Raw genomic sequence first — 24812 nt, 5'->3', positions numbered from 1 at the left:
TCTCATCCATCTGGCCCCACTAGCACATGGAAAACACTTTTCTTTGCGAAATGTTTCAAACATTCTGGAAGGACTATCCGTGTCCGATTGATTTTTAGCCATCCTGTGTGTGTACATCTGCAGTTTTTCTGTGTTCTGTCGTGACTAGAACTGATAAATTTACAGCGTGATATTTCTCAACATCTCAGCAATTGTGCCAGTGACTGGTGATGGGAATCCAGAGAGCAAGTCTCATTAGACAGCCACAGCCCACAGTGACTCTAAAGGTCACGGTGACTCGTTCACATCCTGTGTGTGTCACTCAACTGTTGCCGTCATGTCCCGTCATCTTCTTGCTATTTGGGAGCACTTTGTTCTTGCGAGGCAGAAAGTTCACTGGTGAATTCACAGATCATTTTAGGGGTGCAGACTGCCTTCCTGAAGATTTGTTTCTGTTTACTGATTTGCATTTAGTAGTTTAGTAGTAGTTTACAGTCAGATTTGTGTTAAAATGTTTTGTGAAAAATGGAAAAGTGATTTACCAGTAGGTTTTAGTCAAGGTGATTCTCAAATGTGCAAAGGAATGTACATAAATATATTAGTGCTGCCAAACGATTAATCGCAATCCAAAAAAAAAGTTTTTGTTTACATATTATATGTGTGTGTACTGTGTATATTTATATTTATCATGTATATACTAGTACAAACAAATGCATGTATATATATTAGAAAAAAAAATATATATATATATATTAAATATATAAAAAATAATATTAAATATATAAAAAAATGCACATTATATAAATAAAAATATAAACATGTTAGTATTTTTAGCATGTGTCTTTACATATACACAAATAAAAAAATACACAGTACACTATATAAAAAAAGTTTACTTTCACAAAAAAAACACACACACTAAAACACAATTAAAAACTTGATATGTTTTTGGCATAATATAATTTTTTTTGTTATCTGTTTTTGCAAATAAACTCTACATATATATATATATATATATATATATATATATATATATATATATATATATATATATAATATATATTTTTGAGATACTTCTTTACTTCTAAAAAAGAGGACACTGAGATTCAAAGTGCTACCTGAGTACATACAAAAATAAATGTTGTCTGTAAGTAGTAAGTAGACCTGTAAGTAGTACAGTTTTAAGTAAATAAAAAAGGTTAAAAAAGTTACTGCCCTCCTAACATAATACACAAAAGTACTTTATCACTTTTTTCACAGCTGCCACAATTTCTCCACAACTCAGAAACTCATAAACAATAAACACATCCAGCAAGTCTTACGGTGTATCCACCTGTCAAACCAGTAATCGCTAACCGCACCCCACAGGTAAACATTTGCTTGAGCGTGATCATTATGAAAGGAGTCATTAGGATTTTTTGGCTGCCACACGTGGGGGCGGAAAGATGTAAAACAGGCTGCCACTGCTGCTTGGCTGGATCTACCACTGTTGCTTTTTGCTGCTGGGTCAAGCCAGACAAACTCTAGATGAGACTCCGGCACAGCAACCTGAAATCCATCCATGGAGGAGGTGTTTTCAGTACTCACAGAGGAGGTGTTCTTTTTCTAGTGGAGTGTTTCTCGGGCCCCTCACCTCCTGGAGGAGCTGTTCTGACAACAAAATCAGCTCAGACAGGGTCAGGGTTGGAGGGTCAGGTTCATTTCGCTGACACTGAGCAGATATTGTGCAATTACGATCCGCTCGCTGTCTTTCTGGTATCTATAACATTCGTTGCGATGTGTGAAATGTCATTAAAGCATCTTGAAACACTCTGTCCGAACGAACATCGTGGACTAACGCTAAATCCATCTTGCTGACACATCTGTTGAGATCTGGCTAGGATTGCCATGTTTTTGTCCAGAGAATTGAAGAAGTGCATTCCAAGCCAAATCAGAAACACGAATGGACTCCTCGAAGGTTTTTGTTTGGCTTGTGCGAGTAACTCACACTTTTCCTCACATCTGTCTTTGTTTTGGGTTACTGTGGTAGACAGCTGGGGAGGGGGTGTCTGAGAAAAGGCTTTGTTTGGGGTCAACAGCTGGGGGGAATGATTGGCATGCATTTGAAGTAATTGGGGACCCTTACTTGCCAGCCGAGAGACCACACAACCAGCAAGTCCAAACTCGCTGAAAGCAAGTTCGCTTTGTCTATGTTCGAGACTGTTAACTGTCTTGTGTGTGAGGACTTGTTTTTGTGCAAAGCAGTGATATTCAGTGTTGCTGTGTAGTTTGTTTGCAGATACACTAAATGTTATGAACTCACTAAGTGCACACCTTAAAAAAAGAGATAATATTTCACCCAAAAATTAACTCTATGTTCTGTTGTACTGTTCTTTGTAACCGATGGGAGAAATTTAGCTTTGCATCACTTGTTCACCAATGAATCCTCTGCAGTAAATGGGTGCCGTCAAAATGAGAGTCCAAACAGCTGATAAAAACATAATAATAATCTATATGCACCATGTTGAACTAGTCCATAATATTTTATAAGCTTAATGGTAACACTTTTTTTTCTTTAGACATTCTACTAACAGTAAGTAACTTTGCAACTTTGCTTAATAACTTCTGTTTGCAAAACACTTTATTTTAATGGGTCCACAACATGCAACATACTGACTATCATAAACTTTGCAAGTATATGTGAAAGTTTATGCTTATTAATTTGTTTGCACTTTGTTTTGATAGTGCTCTTTAGACATTCTACTATAAGTAACTCTAACTACATGTCAACTTATTCTCATTCATTTGTAACTACAAACTCTCAGAGTAGACTGTACCTTACTTTTATGCACCACATGGAGAAATGGGTGAATTTACATGATGTTAACTGAAAGATCAAATTCTCTGAATGAGCATCATAAAGTTTTTGTTAGTGAAAAACACATTCACTTACACACATTTGACAATTGGAATTAGCCCCTGAAAATGTAATTCATGTGTCCTGGCACTAAGACAGGTTAACTGTTAACTCGCATCAACTACAATATTTCAGTTGTCACTTAACTTAAAATTTCAAGTTGACTAAACTAAATTTCAAGTTGAAACAACTTTTTTTTTACAGTGCAGGAGCATCTGATAACTCAAACTGATTCTTACCCTAAAACTACCAGTCTACTAATACTGTAGTCTCTAGTGATCCTGAAGACCTTGATTAGCTGGATCAGGTGTGTTTGATTACAGCTGTGGCCCTCCAGGAGTTGAGTTTGAGACCAAATCTCCAGCTCCATGCCGGGAATGGACTCTGCCTTCACGGTGGGTGCTGGCTCCGGCTCTGGATCAGTTGCAGGCTTGTGGAGAGACTGGACGAGCTCAGGAGGGTGAGCTGTGACTGGAGCAGACACTGGGGTGCTTGAGATCCTCCTCTCTCGCGCAAATACTGTGAAGGCGGATGCACAATGCATGAGCACCCAGTCCAAATACTCACTAAGCATCCCTCAAGGACCAACTCTGAGCAGACTTGCTCTCCTCTTAGCTTTGAGCCATGCCTGGAAAAACACGCAGGGGCTGTCATGGGTGTAGTGGATGGTGGGCCAGATCTAAAAAATCCTGTGTGTGGTCTTCGAGGGAGCAATTCCTTGTGTGAGAAGAGGAGGATCTGTACTGCTGTTAGACCCATTTTAAGGTCCATTCTTCTCACATTGGGTGGCTGTGGAAGCAAAGAGAACAGATTAAGTTAAGAGCTATATTTACATGGGTTCCAATAACAACAAAGTCAGACAGAGTAGTGTGCCTTTTTGCTAGAAAATCCAGGTAAACAACATGCGCAGTATAATCTGAAAATATCAAACATGTTTGATATCCTCTCACTGAATAGTATACTACTCAATTTTCTAGGGAATCTGTCAAGTCTAATCACTTTGAGTTTAGCGTCAACTTATTCAAACTTTACATTGCGTACTATATTTTAGCCTCAACAGGAACTAAACAACTGAAACACATAGAGTCTTGGAAACATACATTTTTAAATAAAATCCGTGCATCGAAACATAAATGTGACATTTAGGTGAACTTAAAGGCCTCCGGAGGACGAATTTCTAGGCTGCGTACGTCATCAAGCCTGGTTTATTTCATTTAACTAAGCATTATATTTGCGAGCCATAAGCATAATACAACAATTTACACTTAATTAAGGATAATGGTCAAATTTGTTAATATTCTAAAATAAGATCTTCTTTATGACATATGCGGCCTCCAGGGGATGCAGTCTTCCATTTGTGAAATGGCCCATGAGTATTTTTTTGTTACTTAAGTATAGTTCAAATTTTAATTACAGACTTTACATGTACATATGGTAGTCAACACATCAAAATATGTGCATCTTTTTAAAAGAACAACACATTTTTTGTTACGACATGAACTTTTTAATGTTGAAGGACACAGGAGTGATGTTAGCGGGCGATAAACAAGCTCCTCCCAAGCTTTTGTTTAGTAGTCCATATCTCAAACTGTCAGGATTTTCAGTGTGATTAGTTATACTGTCTCTCTTCACATCTGCTTTCTATAATCTCCATCCCATACTACGAACAACATCAGGTTTTTAACGTTATCCACTGACCTTTCCTTTCCCACGGGAGCCTTTTCTTTTCCCAGATGATCTCTTCTCTTCTGACATCATGTTGTCCGTGAGCCAAACGATTTCATAGCTCACATGCAACACTTACCGTTATGGTGCATGCAAAGAACTGTTTAACAGAAGGTCATGATCTTGTGAATGGAATGTCACTCGTTTGTCATGTAGTGGACAGCAAGCAGAGAGAATGACAAAGTTTGAAACCCCATTTGCATGCAGCGGTGCGGAAAAGCTGCAATTCAGAAAAAGCTTTCGAGGAGCTATTTTGCATTTAGTAAAAATGCTAAATATAACAGGAACTTTATTACAGGATCTGTGTTAGTTACGCTTGTCTGTTTTTTTTGTTAAACTGCGTAGATAATATGTTCTACTATAATAAGTTGCAGATATCATATCCTTCAGATTGGTCAGTTGACGGACTTCCTCCAATTTGCACTTTATTTACTTCCTTGATTGCTCTTTTACTGTTAAGGTGAAATTCCTGAGTCACCTGACGCTCCCATACCCTCAAGTGACATGTACCCAAAACTTACAACATTAATTTGGTGCCTTGTGCCGTCAGCATGCCGTAACATTAGCGTTCGACTTAGACAACATTAGACAAGGGCACAATTTGCTTTACTGCAGTGCACTATGGAGTTGTTGCTTTGCACGTGTCTCATTTTCATCTTTGCAATCTACTCTGCTGCTCATGAGTTATTCATAAACACTGTATTGCATGATCTAATCACAAATACGCTGAACAGACAGACAACAGATTTTAGAACAAACAACAACTTTAAGGAACCTGGCAAGAACATCCAGAGTGTGTAACGAACCATTTTAGTTCAACTCTCGCCACGGAAAATGCATATGACGGTTATGTCACGGGTAATATGAAGTGCTGACAGTAATAAAAAAGGGGCAAACAAGCCCCAGAGCGCTGAGTGACAGAACTACAGCAAAGACTTGTGAGAGAGCATGATGGAAAAAGCCAAGTGGTGAAAAATCATGCAACTCTAAAGATAACACACCGGTGCTGGTAGGATCTCATGCTGCATGTGAATACCTGAAAAACTGTAAATGGTCTGGGGCTCATAATATAAGTCAGGTCAAAATTATTTGTGTAGTGCTTTTGACAATACACATTTGAAAAGAAGCTTTACAGTAAGTCATAATCCTATAACATAGATCACTTTTTAGAGCTGGCTAATATGGTCGTATATAACAATGGATAGATTTAGCCATATTTTTTTTCATTGAACTCATTTTGTGTAGCATATGAACATTCCAGGTACATACAAGAGTAATTTATTACATTTTAAATAAAAATATTACAAGGTCATTTATTTTAATGTCAAAACATAGACATGCGTGAATGGTTCACTAGACAATCTGTAATATGCATTTACATCTTACTAAAATATAAATATTAATCTGTTTAGTTTGAGGCAAGACAATCTGTTAAAAAAATTATTAAAATATTAAATAAGATATAATTTCATTTCGAATAGTAACATCTCAGTACACAGACAACACAACAGAAAGAATGATTTATTTTAATGTATTTCTTCATTATTGTTAAAAATTACTCATGATAAGTTTTTTTGTTACCTTAGAGACTCTATTTCTTTGTGCCCTTAGTTTATTTTACATTCCTTTGGAGTATCCCATTCCCTGTGTTTACGTTTGTTACCTTAGTTCCTGATTTGGTTACACCTTATTCTGATAGTCCACTTTAGACATTCTACTAACTATAAGTCACTCTGTAACTTCGTGTCAACTATGTGTCAACTACATGTTTTCTAATTTTCAGAGTTAGGTTTAGGGTTAGTAGAAAAAAAGTTTTGAAGAGTCAGTATGTTATATGTTGGACCCATCAAAATAAAGTTACTTATTGTTAGAAGAATGTCTACAGTGGACTTGTGAAATAAAGTGTTACCCCTAATTTTATTTTATATATACATTAAATCAGCCACAATAGCAACCACCTGCCCAGTATCATGTAAATCACCCTTGTGCTGATGCATCAAGCCACAGACTTCACATTACTTTTATCATAACTCGGGCACCATTCACTGTCATTGCATTAATTGTGTTATTCTGAATAAAGAAAGGCATATACGTGAATGTCTTGAGGGTGAGTAAACGATCCTTTTCAGTTTTGGATGAAGCATTCCTTTAAATCCTGTAAGCTGTGAGATGAGGCCTCCGTGAATTGGATCAAACTAATTATTGTTACACAAATGGATTAAGATCTGGGGAGTGTGGAGGCCAAGACAACACCTTGAACTAAAACCATTCCTGAACATTTTTTTTGCAGTGTGTGCATAATTCTGCTAAAAGAGGCCACAGCTAAAAGGAAACACCATGAAGGGGTGTTTGTGGTCGGCAACAATCTTTAGGTAGGTGGTACATGTCAAAGTAACTTAACTGTCAGGACCCAATGTTTCCCAGCTGAACTCAGTCCAGGACATAACGCACCAGCCTACCTTCTTCCCATAATGCATCTCTTCCCAAGGTAAACAAGACATGCACCCAATCATCCAACTGGTTTAAGAGTAAACATGATTCATCAGACCAGGCACACTTCATCTATTGCTCCATGGTCTAACTTAGACACTCAGCAGTGGACATGGGTCATCTTGGGAACTCTGTTTGTTCTGACACCTTTCTATCATGACCAGCATTAAGTTATTAAGTTTTCAGTAATTTGAGCTACAATGGCTCTTCTGTGTAATCGGACCAGACAGGGTAGCCTTCGCTCCCCACGTGCATCAGTGAGCCTCGGGCGCCCATGACCCTGTCACCGGTTCACTGGCTGTCCTTCCTTGCACCATTTTTGGTAGTTACTAACCACTACTTACAGCCCACAAGACGGCATTTTGGAAATGTTCTGAGCCAGTCATTTAGCCAATACTACTGTATATGTAAGGTTTAATGTTGTGGCTGATCAGTGTTTTGCAAGGAATAATTGACGAAGGGCCAATTGCGTTACACCTCGGTGTCCATTATTTTTCTAATAATTCAATGGCCCGGATGCTACGGATGTCACATGTCAAGACATCGATCAGATGATATATTTTAAGGTACTTAAGATGCTATTGTAAGTAGGATTATTTCTTCTGCATCTCATCCAACAAAGTCTAGAACTGTTGATAGCAAACTAATGCAGTTAGTAGCTAAGTTAAGTGTGTGTGTATGTGAGTGAGAGAGAGAGAGAGAGCATTATTTTAGAGTCTGTGCATCTCTTAAAAGTGTTCAGCTAAAACAGTGAAACTTTAAGTTAATTTTCTTAACTAACAGCGCCATTGTTACTTCGCTTGTGAGAAGTCAAGTTGTCTCTAAGGGAGAGACCGTACTTAAAACTGAATGTAGTTGCAAAACATGGAATGAGCTGTCAATTTTATCATATTGATTGCTAAATTTATTTGTTTGACCAGTGTCAGTGTAAGTTTTGGTTATTGTGCTGTTGTAAGACCTTTGAAATAATTGAAACCATTTGAAGAAGTGAAGTGGAACTGTAATGCGGTCAAAGAGCTGCCAGCCAACCAGATTGAAGCATTCAACGGCCTGTAGTATAAATTTGTTTAATAGTCACTTCTTGTTTGATATGGTGGGTTGATATATTGGTTGGTTATTTTTTGAACGTTTCATGGTCAAACTGTTTAGCTGTTATACTTGCATTTGCCTTCCTCTGTGTTTTCCTTATCGTTTCCTCTGCCTCTACAGAGTATAAAAAGGGCTGCACTCTGTCTTAAAATTGCATCTGTCAGATGTGTTCAGCTGACTTCTCAGAAAAGTTTGCAAGCCGGTCTGTTTTTGACCGTTTCTGGAACTCAACATTTCAGTTTCCTCATTTTTTTGTGAGGTGAATTAGTCTTATATTGCAGACGGGAGTTCACATCTGTACCCCGTTTACAGTATAATCGTAGAGACCCATAACACTAACCTTGCCGCAGCAAATATGAATCTCACAAGAGTTTAAAAGAATGAAGTTCTAGACACAGTGTTTAGTTCAAACAAACATTAACCAGTCAGTCAAGGTCTTTGAGTTCACCTGAAAATGACAGGTGTGTTAGAGCAGGGCTGGAACGACATTCTCTGGGAAGGTGGATCCCAAGAAGCAGGATTGCACATTCATGATTTTGGAGAACAAGATATATTATCATTTATCCTACCATTTTGTTAACATATTTAAAGTACTGGCAGCAAATTCAGTTCTAGCACAAAACCATCTGTCTTCATCCTACTGATGCATCTCTGATCTGATAGACAGAGTCGTGCTGTATGTTCATAAATTAATCTCTCTCTTTCTGAAATGCACACACATATACATACAGTCATCTAAAAAACATGTTTTTTACGACCTGTTGTGCAATTAGTACATAGTAAAAAGTGTTTTTTAACTTGTTTGTGAAAAAAATACCAAAGCAATCTCTAATAATAATAATAATGTTCCATCCAGACATATTGTTGAATAGAGTCAGGCTTGACAGCAGTGACAGCCTGTAGGGATTTAAATGGGTTCGCTTACTGCAATGTTCACAAGAACACAATTATTCATAATAATCATTCATACGAATGGGAGATGTAATAACACTGATTATTCTGGGTGTAGTCCTAACTTAAATTGAAAAGAGGTAATTGTCTTTTTTTCTGTAAGTTTTGCAACGCTCTATATAGTTAAGTTCTTAATAAGTGCTGTACAACAGTTAAAACAGCCGGTTTGTTTACTCCAAAATGCGCATGTGAACAAGCTGGAAAGTCTAAGAAAAAATATGATTTATGTATTTCTTTCTTTTTTTTGTATGCCTTGAAAAAAGTGTTATTAAAACATTTTACCATACAGTTACCATAACATGAATCATTTTAAATGTGCTGAATGGAGAGTAAGATTTTACAGTTGCGGCGAGGGGGAAGACTTACCATGAATAACATCTTATGAAAGTGAGCTGTGTGAAGATTCTACAAAAATTCTCTTTTTTGTGTGTTCTATGGAAATAACAGAGCACGGTTTTGGAATTGAATGAGGTTTATTAAATAACAAAATGGCAAGTTTCCTTTTTGGGGCGAACTATTGCTTGAAGAAGTCCAAAGTTTGTCCAGAGATAAAACTTCATTGTAAGATTTATTGCTGGTCTCTATTGACATACTGTAGACTGTGAGCGGTCCGTCAAATCTATACAGTTTTGGAAAAAGAACACACATAAAAGCTCACACATAGCTGAGGTGACTTCATCTTTCAAAAGCCTGAATACTTGACTGCTCTCCATTCTCACACATCCAGGCTTGCCCTCCAGCACTCTGGGTAAAAGGCTAAAAATACTGGGCTGTAAGCCATCGCCAGTAGCCCAGGGATTAGTGGAGCTCAGTGTCTCTGGCAGCTCTCCAGTTCCATAGTAGCTTTTGTGTTTCAGATAGAAGCATGTCTCAAAGACTTCTCAGAGGCCAGACATGACATTTCTGTTTTGTTCTGTAAGATCTGTCAGTTTGTTCGCAGTTGCTTAAATTCTTACAGCCCAACATGTCTCTGGTGGTCTGCGTGTTATCGGTTTATAATAAACTCTTAATGAAGGACTGAAGGGTAGATGCACAAATGCATGTGTTTGGTTCATGCACGAAATTTGAAAGTTGAAGTTGCTCTGCCATGACAGTAGTGGACATGTTTACTTTATATTATTTTTTAGTGGCAACAAGTACTCACATTGATCATGCAATTAAGCTTGTGTAGCTAGAAGTTGTGTTCACAAACTTTTGTACAATATGTTTTGGGCCTCAAACAATGACTGCGTTACTGAAGTTTCAGGCATTGCCATTAGAAGTATAAAGCTTTGGTTTAAACTGTGTGTCTTTGATAATAATTAAGCAACGGTCACTTGTGGGTGATTGCATTTTGTACCAAATGTGTACATGTACTATTTCTTTGAAATCAAGTTTGAATGAAGTTCACTTCTAGTGTTAAACACGGCAGAGGGATAAACTGTCATTATCAAATAAGCTATGGCTGTGGGTGTTGTTAATATGCTTTTGCAAGTCTTTGCTTGCCTAGTTTCTGTTCCTTAACTTGTCAATAGATGTCAAATTGCTGCTGTAAACAGATTCCTTACACTTAGCTTCAGCTTACAAAGATTGTGTTTGTGTTCATTTAAACATGCTGAACTCATGCCTCGTCAGGGCTCCCGAGAGAAATGTCTCACAGACATTTGCAGCCACCTGTTTAAATCTGTGTTATGTGTTCAGAATTTCCCTTTAGTACTTGGAATGAAACCTGTAGACTGTATTTTTGGCTCTGGTAGCCCTTTGCATCATATATTTTATTTTGTCAGCTTCTCTGCAGAAGCGTCATTGCACTTGTTTGCTTATTGAGGTTACACTTACAGTCTGCCTTCTCGTCTGAGCTGCACAAGAAGAAATCGCAAGTATATTATAGCCACTATATGAGGATGTAGTTATAATGGAAAGATACACTTTGCTGAGGAATTGAACATTCCTTTTTTCCATTTCCAGAGGAGCGTAGTATGCCGGTACGTTGAGGGTGGTCTCTCTGCGAGCCAGGATATTACAGGATCACACAGGCAAGCCACAAGCGTGTCTAATGTCCTAATTGGATTATGCAGTTGTGGTTTCTTGACGGCAAATTATTCGAAAAAACCTAAACGCCTCATGCTTTCAAGAGATGACAAATAATGCAAGACAGCATTTTGGCGTACACTTTATAACTAACTCAACTCGAAAATGTTAAGATGATATCGCCAGGTAGTATGTGACGACGTAGATCAAGCTTGTTCATGAAGCCATCAAGAAGTTTGTGGTCATTGCTGAGCACCTCACACATTCGCTTAAAGATTTCCTGGGAAAAGCAGCTGAAGTTACTCTTTTTTTCCCCCAGAATTCCCCCATTTTTTCAACCAGATCTCACAACAAGGCTGCAGGTTACAACTTAATAAAAACACAAGTGTTATATATATATATTTTGAAGTGAAGTCACCTTTAAGCAACTGAATAAACATCATGTTTTTTTCTGTGTCACGATTTCCTTATGAGGCAGCTCAGAATATATTACATGAACGTTTGGAAACTGCATGAAAAAAATCAGTACTTAGAGCCAAAACTTGGTGTCTTGACATACTCAGCAAAAATTACATTAAAGTGATCAGAGCAGAATACCTTCAGCGCTGTCATTAATATCAACATCTGCTGCTCTGTTGATCTATGTTTTCCGGGCAACCCCTAGGTTGTAGTTAATAATAGCCAGCAACTATATTAGGAGACAAAAGTGGCAGATTTAAAGCTATAATCTTCACTGTAATAACATATGTGTTTTAAGACCCGAGTCTGTGAGTTTTGTAAATCCATTTATTCCTCTGCCTCTCATTGAATGTGTAAAAGGAACCCAGAAATTGCACATAATGAGCTACTGCCCTGCCAGTGCTGTCAATTGGTGTGACCAATATGGTCATTAGCTGACAGTCTTGTCCCCTGCATGTGTTATGAAAGTAACTCTCAGCTCTCCTCGTCACAAACCGCAGAATGCTGGTTAGATGTTCGCCAGCTATGCGGCAGACCCAGTCAGTGTGTTTTATGCCTGCATGCTCTAAAATAAATTGACAAAAGAGGTGCTGCTCTATCGCATGCTGCCTACACCATGCCCAAAACATTAGATATCGGCTAAATACTAGTAAATAAGTACATGTGCACTTTATATGTGTTCCTAGTTTGGTTGCTGATATTTCTGTGGTTTTTGTTGGTGATATTATTCCTATTATTATTGTTAATTCTTAGGGTTAGGGATTTGATCAAAACCCCAACTTTGGCGAACGACAAATAATGATCAATGCCATAAAGAATCGGCTGTTTTCACTTGGGCCACCTAGCAACCCGTCAACATTTCAGGTCTCGAAAGGTTCATGAAACAAGATGATGAGTTGAATCAGGTGTGTTTGATTAGGGAGATGTCCAAAATGCATACTTTTGAACAGTGTTGGGAACCACTTCCCAAAGTCTGGAAACCCTGTTTGGCTCATTTTTTCCATAGGGAATCAGACATTTGAGAACATTAGCCACACCAGAATTCAATCATGCTATCGAGCTGACAGGACACACATAAAAAGTACCCAAAGCACCCCTTATTCATTTTTCATTTTTAGAGGTAAAGTCTAAAAATGTTTAAATATGTTGCAAAAACTGTAAGGAAGTTTCAATTCATCTGGACTGTGATAATATCACACTTAAGACATGGTCACACTTTGTGCTCCTTTTATTTCCATTCATGCACATACAAACAAAGGAGATCAGCAACAACAACCACAAAAAAAAACATACTGAAAATGAAATTTGGTAAAGTTCCAGTTTGATGCTGGATCAGTTGACAATCGAAACCTTAAGGAGTGACCTCTTGGCTCTGTAAAATTATTCACGCTGCAAAGCTTTGCAGTGTTATGCGTTGATTATGCATTTTTATACTTTGAATTTATTAATGTTTGTGGTTTGTATTATTAATTAAAAACTGTAGCTGTGGAGTGTGACATCGCATCCCGTTCATTGCAGTGTCTGTAGCTGTAACATCCAGTGTGACTTGCATCACACGCTTTCACGTAAAAGCACAAAATGTCATGAATGCACAGAAAAGGCTTATCAGTCTATAATAACTATTGTCAGCATTGGACCCAAATGCTGTGATATGATATTCCACGCAATCAGTTTTGTTTTGGAAGGGTGCCACTATAAACTAATAAAAGTACGAGTCAACCTCTGCAGCTTATCAGCTCATCAAAGTTTGAATTGGCATTACTTGATTAAGAACAGCTCTTATTTCAGGAATAAAGCATATAATATTTTTCTCATACAACTTTGTCCTCTGTGTTATTGATTGTTATTGTTTCAAGCAGAAACGCATTGTGTTGCGGTGCGGTGAAAGTGAATTTGGCTTTTAACATGTTCCTGTTATAAAACTGGATCTCATTGGTATTACAATATACAGTCCCCCTCAGTACAAAATTGCATGCATAACCCATCTCACATAAACTTCAAAAGATTGTTTTTTTACGTATGGGATTTCTTTTTCTTTGAACGTGCATTGGAAAAACAAACTGTGTAGAAACTGTGTGCAAACATTAGGATTAGGGTTTGGTGGAAATATCAATATCTTATATCACGGTAAGAGAACATTTATATCACAATATACAGTGAGTATATTAAATGGACTTTTGGGCTTGTTTGCGACACACCCATTTCTAAATGGTAAAGATACAATTATCTGTCCTTTTAACAGATCCTCAGTAACGGTGATTGTATTTGTCTCTCTTGTAGGCTAACAGGTAATGAACCCCTGTCCATTTTGCCACTGAGCTCACAGCCAGACGAAAGGGCGGGCAAGGCGCACTACAAGCTGTGTGATCGACTCAAACTGGAGAAGAAGCAGCGCAGAATGTGCAGACGGGACCCTGGTGTGGCCGAGACTCTGATGGAGGCCATCAGCATGAGTGCCTTAGAGTGCCAGTATCAGTTTCGCTTTGAGAGATGGAACTGCACCTTGGAGGGCCGCTACAGGGCTAACATTTTAAAGAGGGGTAAGTAGTGTGCCGTCTATACAGTGCTGCACAATTTTCTAATTGCAATTACAGTTATAAACGCCTGTATGTAATTGTTCAAAGTGGCATTTAGTCGTCCAAAATACGCTTATGTTATTTTGCACAGTACATATATGTTTTTTTTCTACAGGTTCTTTAACATTTTACCATTGTTTAAAGAATAAAGCAAATCCATTTATAATTGACATTTGAGGCTTAATATTATAGAAAAGCAATAAACACTAAGCTATAGTGTTTTCAGCTTGTATTTGTTAATGTAAAAATATGGCACGCAGTTGCTTCAAACAGTGGTATGAACATCATTCAGTGTAAATGGTGAAAATTGTAATTACGCAATTACAATTTCAAGGGAATAATTTACAATTATGATTTTGTCATAATCATGCAGCCCTAACAATGCATATGCAATATTAATGGTTTACTGACTATAAGTAACTTTGCAAGTAAAGGTCAACTTATTGTACTAACCCTAATAATCTAATACTCTAATGGGAGTTAGAGGCCATTTACACAACACCATGCCTTTTAGCCGTTCATTTGCTTGACAGCAGCATGCCAGCCCAGGCTCACTGAAAATACGTGCTTGTTGCCACATTTCTGCAACATTGATACTACATACCTTATTGCATATGTTGCACATATTGCTTTGAACATAGCTTCGGGCACAATCCTGGAGCGGTTCAGAATTCAATTGTCTGGGGAGTGTCGTCAAAAAAGGTTAATGCTCTCTCGTGATGGAAATACTTTACAACAAGCCCAACCCTAAACTTACCTGATAGGGTTACAGAAAGCAAAAGTGATATAAAAACAAAACATCTGCTGATGCAACTGTGCTATTTTAACTTCCTTCCTTGAGTTGTCTTGTTGAACCATAGTTTCACGAGACTGTAAAAAGTTGCACACATACCGTTGACAGGTTGTTGCAAAATTACTAGTTAATTGGGTCACACTTTATATTAGGTGGCCTTAACTACTATGTACTTACATCAAAAAATAAGTACAATGCACTTGTTATGGTCATGTTGTATTGCATTATTGAGGTGGATACGGGTAAGATTAGGGACAGGTTTGGTGGTATGGGTTGGTTATGGTGTAAAGGATGGGTCAAGAGTGTATTCATAAATGTATTTACAAAAGTTAATTACAGATGCAATTATATATAGGTATTTTGTAAAAATGTTAGTACAATGTAAAACATGTATGTACACAATAAGTGCATTGTACTAAATTATTAATTTAAATATAAGGCCACCTGATATTAATTGAATGCCCAAAGAGGACTTTCAAAATAAAAAGGACTAAAAGAACTTCTTTGATTAAAAGAAAGTATTTAAAGCGAAAACGTAATAAATTGCAACAAAATAAATGCCTTTACTATTTTTAATTCATTTCATGCGTCCTTGCTAAATAAGTGCAAGGGGGGCTTGGAAGTGTTACTAGCATGCTCCATAAAAATCCCAGGATTGAAGGTCAGGAATGAACTATTGGCTGCCTCTTAATCTCCATGTTTCTCGCAGGCTTCAAGGAGACGGCATTCCTCTATGCCATCTCCTCGGCTGGACTGACCCACGCCATGGCCAAAGCCTGCAGCGCTGGACGCATGGAGCGCTGCACCTGTGACGAGGCTCCTGACCTGGAGAACCGCAAGGCCTGGCAGTGGGGAGGCTGCGGAGACAACCTCAAGTACAGCAACAAATTTGTCAAAGACTTCCTGGGTAAGAGGTCCAACAAGGATCTCCGCGCCCGGATAGATATGCACAACAGCAACGTAGGAATGAAGGTAGGCTTATCTGCATGTAGTATACTGTAAAAGAAGGTGGCTGTATCATTTATTTTTCTTTCATTCTTTCTTTCTCTGTGGTGGTTAAATGTTCAGCTTCATAAATTCTTTAGGGTCATTCAAATAGCTGTATAGGTCCCATATTAAATCACTTAAATTGGCTATTTAATTCAGTAATTTATAATAAGTGCCCATTAATCAAGGTTAGGTTTCCCTTACAGTCTAAAGAGCACTAAGTTTGTCCAAGTCTTCCATTGTTTCTGGTAAGAGAAAGAGCCGAGGTAACATTGAGGCCCTCGTAAGAGTAAAAACAACAACAAAAAAAAAGAAAGAACAGAAAAAGACCCATAACGGAGAGCCAAAGTAAACTACAGGTCTGGCACCAATAGATTGTCTCATATTGTTAGTTTTAGTTGTAGGATGAATATAAATTACAGCAGCGCTCAGCAGACCTGCCCTCTTTGCTCAGTCCATCTCAAGTAGTCGTCCTCAGGCCATTTTGTCTGCGATAAGAGATTTACAGCCCTGCATATTTTGGTCCATCTGCACATGTAAGGAGGTGTACGGGGTTTGGGGTCAAATCCCATATGGAGAACAAACTTGGAATGTGCTAGCCTCGGCATCACCTGCATTTTAAAGCTGACGTTACACATTTTCCTCTCCTTCCATTGTGGTGGATTTGCAGTTTCTGTTGAACTAGTCTACCACTTGTTTAACACAAAATGTCCAGACAGCACCTTTTATGTGCATATCTTAAAGTTCACTTTCTCACAGAAACGTTGAATGGATCAAACACTGTGGTCGGTAGTGCTCTCGGCATTACGGGGTCACATTTATTTCAGGTTTTTTTTCACTCACATTTCAGAACCTTGATGTATTTTTTTCAAGATTTTAGACACAAAACAGTCATCATTGGTAACAGGATGGTCAGCGTTCAGTTTTATGGTTTTAATGAGTAGTTATTTGTGCAATCATTCAATATTAGTGAAAAATATGTGATGCATGTTTAATTATGCCACTACATAAATACATCACTGTAAATAGACTAGTAGAGAGAATACTACAGAAAGTGGAATCTTAAAACAAATTCTGAATGAAATATGTAGTATTGATTCAAATCATTGGTTCTTGAAAATGAGTAGCTATGAATAAAGGAAAAAAGCTAAATAAAGGACTGATTGGCTGCATTTAGTAAAGTGTAATTATACATCTAAGTACTGAGAAATATTAATTAACAACATGTATTTAGGGTTATAATTAGGGTTCCGTTTACGGTTAGTTGCATGAAACTTTATTTTATAATGTCCTTGTTATACATTGCATAGACAAGAACACTGTAAAATGAAGGGTTAACAAGTCTCGTCATCCTAAAATTTTGTGATTCTTTGTTATTTTCCATAAAACTATGCGTAAAAGTAATGCACCAGATATATATCATTTTCAGCTACATCATTGAAATTTTGAGTTAGATCAATGAAATGAATAATCTCAGCAACTCATCCATAGTTATATCAGATCTATTTTGGAATATTACAGTTTCTACAATCCTTACGACCCATCTCAGTTCTTAGGTCATTTTTTTCAAAACCTTTCACATGGTGAGCACAACAGCAGTCTATGTGGGCTAAACTGTGGATCATTTATCATCGCTTTGGCACAAACCCCTTCAGTGACTACAGCTTTCAAATTACATGAATTCTTCTCTTACTCAAACACAACCACCGCCAAAACTACCTACACACCTACAGGCCACAATTTGCACGTTTATATACTCTTTTCAAAACTGTTCAACTTAAGATCAGAACCAAATATAATACAGAACTGAATAAGACAGCAATTTACTACATTTTTTAGAATGCTACCATATTGGAACGCATTCTAACAAAATACAAAAATGGATAACTTTTGTAATGATTTTGTACTGTTGATGTGATGAAATGTGTGCTAGGGATTCTGAAAATCTGTAAATCGTGTTCTTTAGTTGTAAGCTGTTAAAAAAAAAAATTCTGACAATTTTGTTAGTAACAGTAAGGGTTGTAAAAAACTGTAATGTTTAGTATACATCCATGCGTAGCAAGATGCAAGGGGCTACGCAGTGTGATGCAACAAAAACAAGAGCAAATGTTATGTGTCATACCTAGGTCAGACCATGCATAGAACTGAATTAGGGTTCTATGCATAGGCATTGGATTTAGGGTTTTTTGCTTTAACAGTATGCGCTTGTTAAGAACACAACACTGTAAAAAATTACTGTGATTTTAACAGGAAAAAAAACAGTGAAAGTGCTACAGTAAAAACCTGTTAAATGATTAACGGTAAATTGGAACGGTTATTGACGTCAACATGAAACATTACCATACAGGCTGCCCAATTGTTGATCTTTTCACATTGGTCTTGATGAAAATGCAAATTCATTCTTCACCACTTGTGCGGTAAAAATAGAGGTGTCCCTGGTAATGCTATATAAAGCAGCACTGTGCTCACAACCGCTGCTTTATCAGGCATTACAGGCAAGTGAAAATGAAACCAATTGACCAATCCCTGCAGATTAGTGACGTGAATTGTTGAGGCATCGTTTAGCAAGTAAGGTAAAAATAAATATATATCATAAGACAATAGACGTGTTTTTTGACCTGGCATGCATGTCAGCCTGTTGTTGGGGACTCTCAAAACCAAAATATAAACCTTTCATTACCCATAATAGGGGCACTTTAACATTTCACATAACTGACATATTTTGAAGCACAGCTTTTTAATGTCAACTGATGCTTCTTTTGATAAACCCAAGATTACGGCAATTAGGTAAGAATGACGATAATGCCATACTCCTCAATGGCCTGTATTATATCTTCGGTCTTCGGTTAGGAAGGTTAAAGCAATCAAAATATGTGGGACATCAAAGTCGCTGCCTCAAAACGCTTGTTTTGTAAATAGCATTGCCCATCTGTTTAACTGACCTATACAGATTTTTCAATATGAGCAGCAACATAAGGGTTTGGTAAACACGGCGCTTACCGCGTCTTTGATGTATCGCAGCTGAGCGCTGTGCTGTGTCTGCTGAGATAATTGGAGACGTAAATGTTGACGTTTGGCAAAAATCTCTGGTGTAATTCCTTTGATGTGCGTAGGCTGACTACTTTTAACATTTGTCCCGCACAGGTGATCAAGGCGGGGGTGGAGACCACCTGTAAGTGTCACGGAGTTTCAGGCTCGTGTACCGTGCAAACATGCTGGAGGCAGCTGGCACCCTTCCACGAAATCGGCAAGGAGCTCAAGCAGCGCTATGAGACTTCAATCAAATTGGCCAGCCCCTCCAATGAGGCGACCGGGGAAGGCGAGATCTCCCAGACGCGAACCCAGGGCCAGCAGCCCTCTCCGGGCCCCCGAACGGAACTCATTCCCCGCACCTCTGACCTTCTCCACATCGAGGACTCGCCGAGCTTTTGCAGGCCTAGCAAGTATTCGGCAGGCACCATGGCCCGCAAATGCTACAAGGACAAGAACTGCGAGGCCATCTGCTGCGGCCGGGGCCACAACACTCAGAGCCGGGTGGTGACGAGACCCTGTCAGTGCCAGGTGCGCTGGTGCTGCTATGTTGAATGCAAACAGTGCACGCAAAGAGAAGAGGTTTACACCTGTAAGGGGTAAAACCTTCACGACCATGCAGATAATCTCTCACCAGTCTGAACGAGTGGAAGGAAAAAGAGAGCAAACCGTTGGTTTGGAACGGTCTCAAAGACTAGTCGAAAGCACTTTTTTGAGAGGTTTTGCAGGGCATTTTTTTCTGTTTTCTATGCGGAGCAGCGCAAAAGCTGTATAATATACACCAAGCCTAAGGGAATGGTCTACAGCTTTGAGAGACACCTTGGAACTAGATTAAACATTTTACGGAGTAATTCGTCTGCCAAGATATCAATCAGCAGTGAAGTCCAGTCTTGGGCAGACAATTGTTTGTCCAGTGATTTGACAGCCTCTGAATAATAGCTTCAAGCCGTATGTGTTCGTATGTGACTTAATTCCAACTTGGAGATGGAATATGCAATGAAAAATGGTGGCGTCAGATTTATTCTACAACACCCACACAAGAGTGTGTATGCATATGTACATAGATAAAATTACATTATAATTCTATTATATACACCACTTATCTGAGTATGTTAAATAACCACTAACCACACAAATGCTTTATTGTTTGTGTGCTTGCATTCACTTTGTGTTGTAATTCTCTTCGACAAGGCCCTTAGGAAAGCAATACTTTTTTTGATTTGTGTTCTTCTGTGGATATAATTTATGGAACATCTCAGTCCTTGCATGGAAGGAAAATGTGCTTTTCCTTCCTTTTTGCTTTTTTATTTTATTATTTGCTTGACAGAGGAAATCTTTGCCAGTCTATTTAAGATTTAACTCGGCCTTAAACCAACTCTTCAAATGACTGTTCAGGGAACCAGTGAAACCACTATGCGCCGTTGGATGGTAAAGACATCTCTGAGATATCGCAAGGAGCGTTAGTCTCCGTGATTTAGGCTTCCACTTGATGACAGGTCTGTCCATCCAGCTGCTGATTCATTGCTGTAATCGATGCAGCAGTGCTTTTTAGGACAATGCTGGTTAAATATGAAATATGCCATGGTTCGTGGCCGCTTTACAATCTGACAGCTGGAGGGAGCAAATATGATTTGAGAATAAACACGACAGACAAATTTGCATCGCAGTAAAATAGTTCTTAACCTAATTTTCCCCTTTTTGCATTGTATTTTTAGGGGGAAGGGATAATTAACCTCAGAGCTACTCTAAAACATTTTCCAGCAGATACAGATGTTGGAAAATTACGGTGAACGATTTTAAATTCAAGTGTAGATGATGTACTGCTTGACTGTGGTTCTCTCTTGTCACGTTGTTAACTTTTACGTTTATGAGCAACCATATTGGACAAATGCCATATTTGACAAAATTGTTTCATTGAATCCGTTCACAGTTGTGGAAAGGCTGAACATGGCATATTTTTACGGACGTAGAAGTCTATATATCTTTATCGTAAAATATAAACACTGAAATTCCATATTTTTGAAAATTATTTAACATAACAGCCTGCGTGGAGAATGCTCTGTGTGACCAAATGACAGGATCTAAGTTTCTGATCAGACTTTTAATCAGTTTAGTGGCAGCACAAACGTATGACTTTGTATTCAGACCGCCAAACTCTGTTGAGACCCACATTGTGTAAATACAGTATATGGAAATTAAGATATGACAAAATATATATGAATTAATTATATATGCTCCTTTATTTTTTTAGTTTAGTGTGAATGAACTACTGAGTGAGAGACCGACAACAAGAAAAATGGCACCATTCACGCACTGAAGCTTGGAAGCTCTTTTATTTATTTATGTATTTTTTTTTTTTATTGTAAATAGCTATGGTTATGTTCCTGTGGCATACAGACAAAAGTGAGGCAAATGCGTACCGCTTTTGGACAGAAGTTTCCAGAATAAAGATGTTTAGACCTGTCTGGCTGAGAAGAGGTACGTTGTTGTTTTAAATTCAAATTCAAAACTTAAACCGTTTATTTCAAACTTTTTATGAAGTGCCAAGTTCAGTGCTTTGTAAATAAATGTTACAATTTTAGATAATTATCCATAATAGATCTCTGTGAAAGTATGCATCATCAAGAAAGCACTGTATTTGATCCTATTTGTGTCAAATCTTTAAATGAGCAAATTAACTTTTAATTTTGGATCTGATGGATAATTCAATAAGGAAAGTTTTGGCGAATGCTCAACTAAAAAGACATCAACATCTACATGAATAGACAGCACTACAAAAAAACGTTTTTTTTTATAGTAAAAAATACGCATTTCCATTTTTGTATTAGTTTGTAAGACTTTTTGCTTCTCAAGTAAGGATGTTCATGTATTTGCCATGAGGAAAAAAAGGCTGATACTTCATATCAATATGAAGAAAAACTGATTTTGATGCAAATTTTTACTACAAAAACCAAGGGGTGCAGGAAGTTATTCTGTCTGAGAAGGGATTCAATTTTTCTTTCATTTAAAGTAACGAGCTGAATTCCAAATAGTTATTTGATGGGGAGACATGCCAATTAAAGAATGCATGGAAACACAAACATAGACTTTAGCACGCTAAATGGAAACCATAATGGCTATGCCGAGTTTTTCACCAGTCATGTTGTCTGCCCACAGCAGAAGTGAACAGGAAAAAGCAATGACATGCATACAAGATTTAATTCTCCTCATCTGCCCTTTTTACATCTGTCCTGATTCACTAAATACGCTGACAAACAATGTAGATATCACTTTTGGCATGCTGCATGTTCTCAGTAATCAGTAATATTTTTTATTGACAGAAGGCATTGTGAAAGCATATGTTATACGTTTCTTTTTTGTTGTCGTCTTGTTCCTTATTCTTACTTTCCAATGCAACCTGTATAAAATGTATTTGGTAGGAAAAATGGACACGGAGACAAACTATAACTTATTTCGAAATGATTTATGAGCATGTGTTAATTGTACATTTTGTAAAGTTCAAGATGATTTTCTATATATTTTCTCTGTCTTGCATTTTTCTCGTAATTGGGTATTTGCTTTCTGGGGTTGAGGTATATGTTTTTGTTTTTCTTGCTTTTTTTTCTACAACATAATTGCTCCTGATGGAAAAATTCCCCCCAAGATAAAGAACGATGCAAACCCTCTAATTCAGTTCCAGTCCTATTTGTCCTTATTTATTATAAGGAATGTATACCAAAGATTAAAAACATTTAGTATGTAACCGATACTAAACTACAACCCCCACAATAAGGCTATACATGTCCCAGTTAGCTGTAGCAATCTTATCACTTGTAGCATAAAGGCTTTAAAATGTTATTCTGTTTTATACTATTTTGTTGATTATATGAAATAAACATAACTAGCAAGTCAGTCGATTGTTTTAGACCTACATTCATCGAGAGTGGATCGCAGAGACATTTTTTTCCATAAATTCCAATGGCTTGGTCACTATTCTGATTTTTGTCAGGGTTTGTGCAATGCTGTAACTATTAAAAGGCATTCTTTTTTCTTTTAAGGGCAGAGTTTTTGTCAGTAGTTCGTCTTTGTCCACTTTTTCTTGTCTTATGGGAAACTATTTTCCTCTAAATTATTTTCCTCTACCTCATGTGTATAGCTTGTAGGTATAAACTGATCATGAATGACTGGTAAGAATGTATTTAAGTTATTTAACATCTTTGTATAACAAAGGCAAGAAAATCTGAAAATAATAAAAGAGTTTTTAAAAGAACGTGGAGATATTGTGTTTCTGATTTTACAGATGTAGACTATAGATTTCATTTATCTGACAACTGGCTCATTTATATTGGTAAAATCAACTCTAAAATATAAAAATATGACCGAATGTAAAAAAAGAAGAAAACTAAAACTGATCAGCATCACTGGAGGTAATCCTAGGAATCCCCTTGGATTTCATTCAGCTATATTATATTTTCTTTATTTAAAAAGTAACCTATGCTGGCAGGTTAACATGTAATATGATATTACAAACCTTCTGGTCTTTTACTGACCCCCTTTCCTCTGAAATTTGGGAAAGCTACACAATCAAGTGTAAAGACGTCATCAAGGAACTGGGAACATGAAACCGATCAACATTGTGTGTTGCAGTTTCCTGTTCTTGCCTTTATCCTATTTTGGGGGAACAGAGATTAATTACAGGCAGGAAACAGCTGTCTCAAGGTGCTTTTTCCAATGACAGATTTCTGTAATGACTTTATATTTAATGGCTTTCATATAAAGTTCACAACCCTGGTTCAGTTAAAGCCATCCGTTTCAAACTCCTGCTGGAATAGCATCTTCCAATGTCCGGCTGTAATCGAGGACGGGATTGAGACTCGCCACCAGAGATGTAATTAGTTAGAATTGGTGAGCTGAGAGGAAGATGTACATCTGGGCAGATGGACAGGACATGGGGGGGGGAATATAAAGTATACAATTTCATCATTTGTAGCATAATTCTGACATGTCTTAGATTTGTAAAATACAAAACAGCATTTATACGCACCTCTCTGCTTACACGTTTTTGCAAACCTGCTCCACATCATGTTGACATGACTCAAGAATCTCTGATTATGTTGAATCAGAAGTTAAAGAACTTTGCCAGATTATGATACTAACTCCCCACTGAGGATCTTTTGTTCGGTCAACAGCCTCAAGTTCTTCACCAGCTGTGTGAAGCCTTATAGTGAGAGCTCTGAGTTTCCCAATAACACTCGTATGCTAAGAACGCAGGAAAATTAATGATGAACGTGACTTGGTATCAGAAAATGTACTTCATTAAGTCTCATTTATTAATAGCTAACCTTTGGGCTTATTAAAAGATTAATAATCATTAATTTAAGCCATTAAATAAATAAAGCAATGACCATGAATGTATTTGGAAAAAATAGCAAGAACATATTTTAATTTATTAATATATATATGTATATATAATATGCTGGTGATTTATGAGTCGGCGTAAGCTGATGAAGTTGACAATGCTAACTCCATCTTTCAGAAAGAAATGCACCTTTAATGTGGATTACATAATGAGAGGGTTTCTGCCAACTTCAGAAAAGGAAAATAAGGGACAGCTGTGATTCTTCATAGGAAAAACAAGAGACAGAATAAGGGATGGGTAAAATATTTGTACCGTACCATCGCATATGTCTTTTCCATGCCTCCAGTATGCATATAAAAGGTGTATTCTCAGGAATAAAGTGTTTTACTTAACTAATTTGCGCAATAATTCTAAAACTAATTTACTTTAAAGTCATACAACAAGAGATATAGCAATTTAGGAGAAATCACATACATGCATACATATGGC

The 24812-nt window shown here is 37.5% G+C and overlaps 1 protein-coding gene across 1 annotated transcript in view; it reads left to right on the top strand.

Annotated features, from left to right (window-relative positions):
* Nucleotides 1-23213, top strand: part of wnt9a (wingless-type MMTV integration site family, member 9A) — a 30057-nt gene extending 6844 nt beyond the window's left edge. Inside the window, 3 exon segments of the mRNA XM_043254412.1 lie at nucleotides 13880-14139; nucleotides 15678-15940; nucleotides 19100-23213. Coding sequence (XP_043110347.1) covers nucleotides 13880-14139; nucleotides 15678-15940; nucleotides 19100-19588 — 1012 coding nt within the window. The 3' untranslated portion in view covers nucleotides 19589-23213.
* Nucleotides 23214-24812: the final 1599 nt, after the last annotated feature.

This window comes from Puntigrus tetrazona, chromosome 2 (assembly GCF_018831695.1).
Source record: "Puntigrus tetrazona isolate hp1 chromosome 2, ASM1883169v1, whole genome shotgun sequence".
NCBI lineage: Eukaryota > Metazoa > Chordata > Actinopteri > Cypriniformes > Cyprinidae > Puntigrus > Puntigrus tetrazona.
This window is presented reverse-complemented; position numbering and strand designations above follow the sequence as displayed.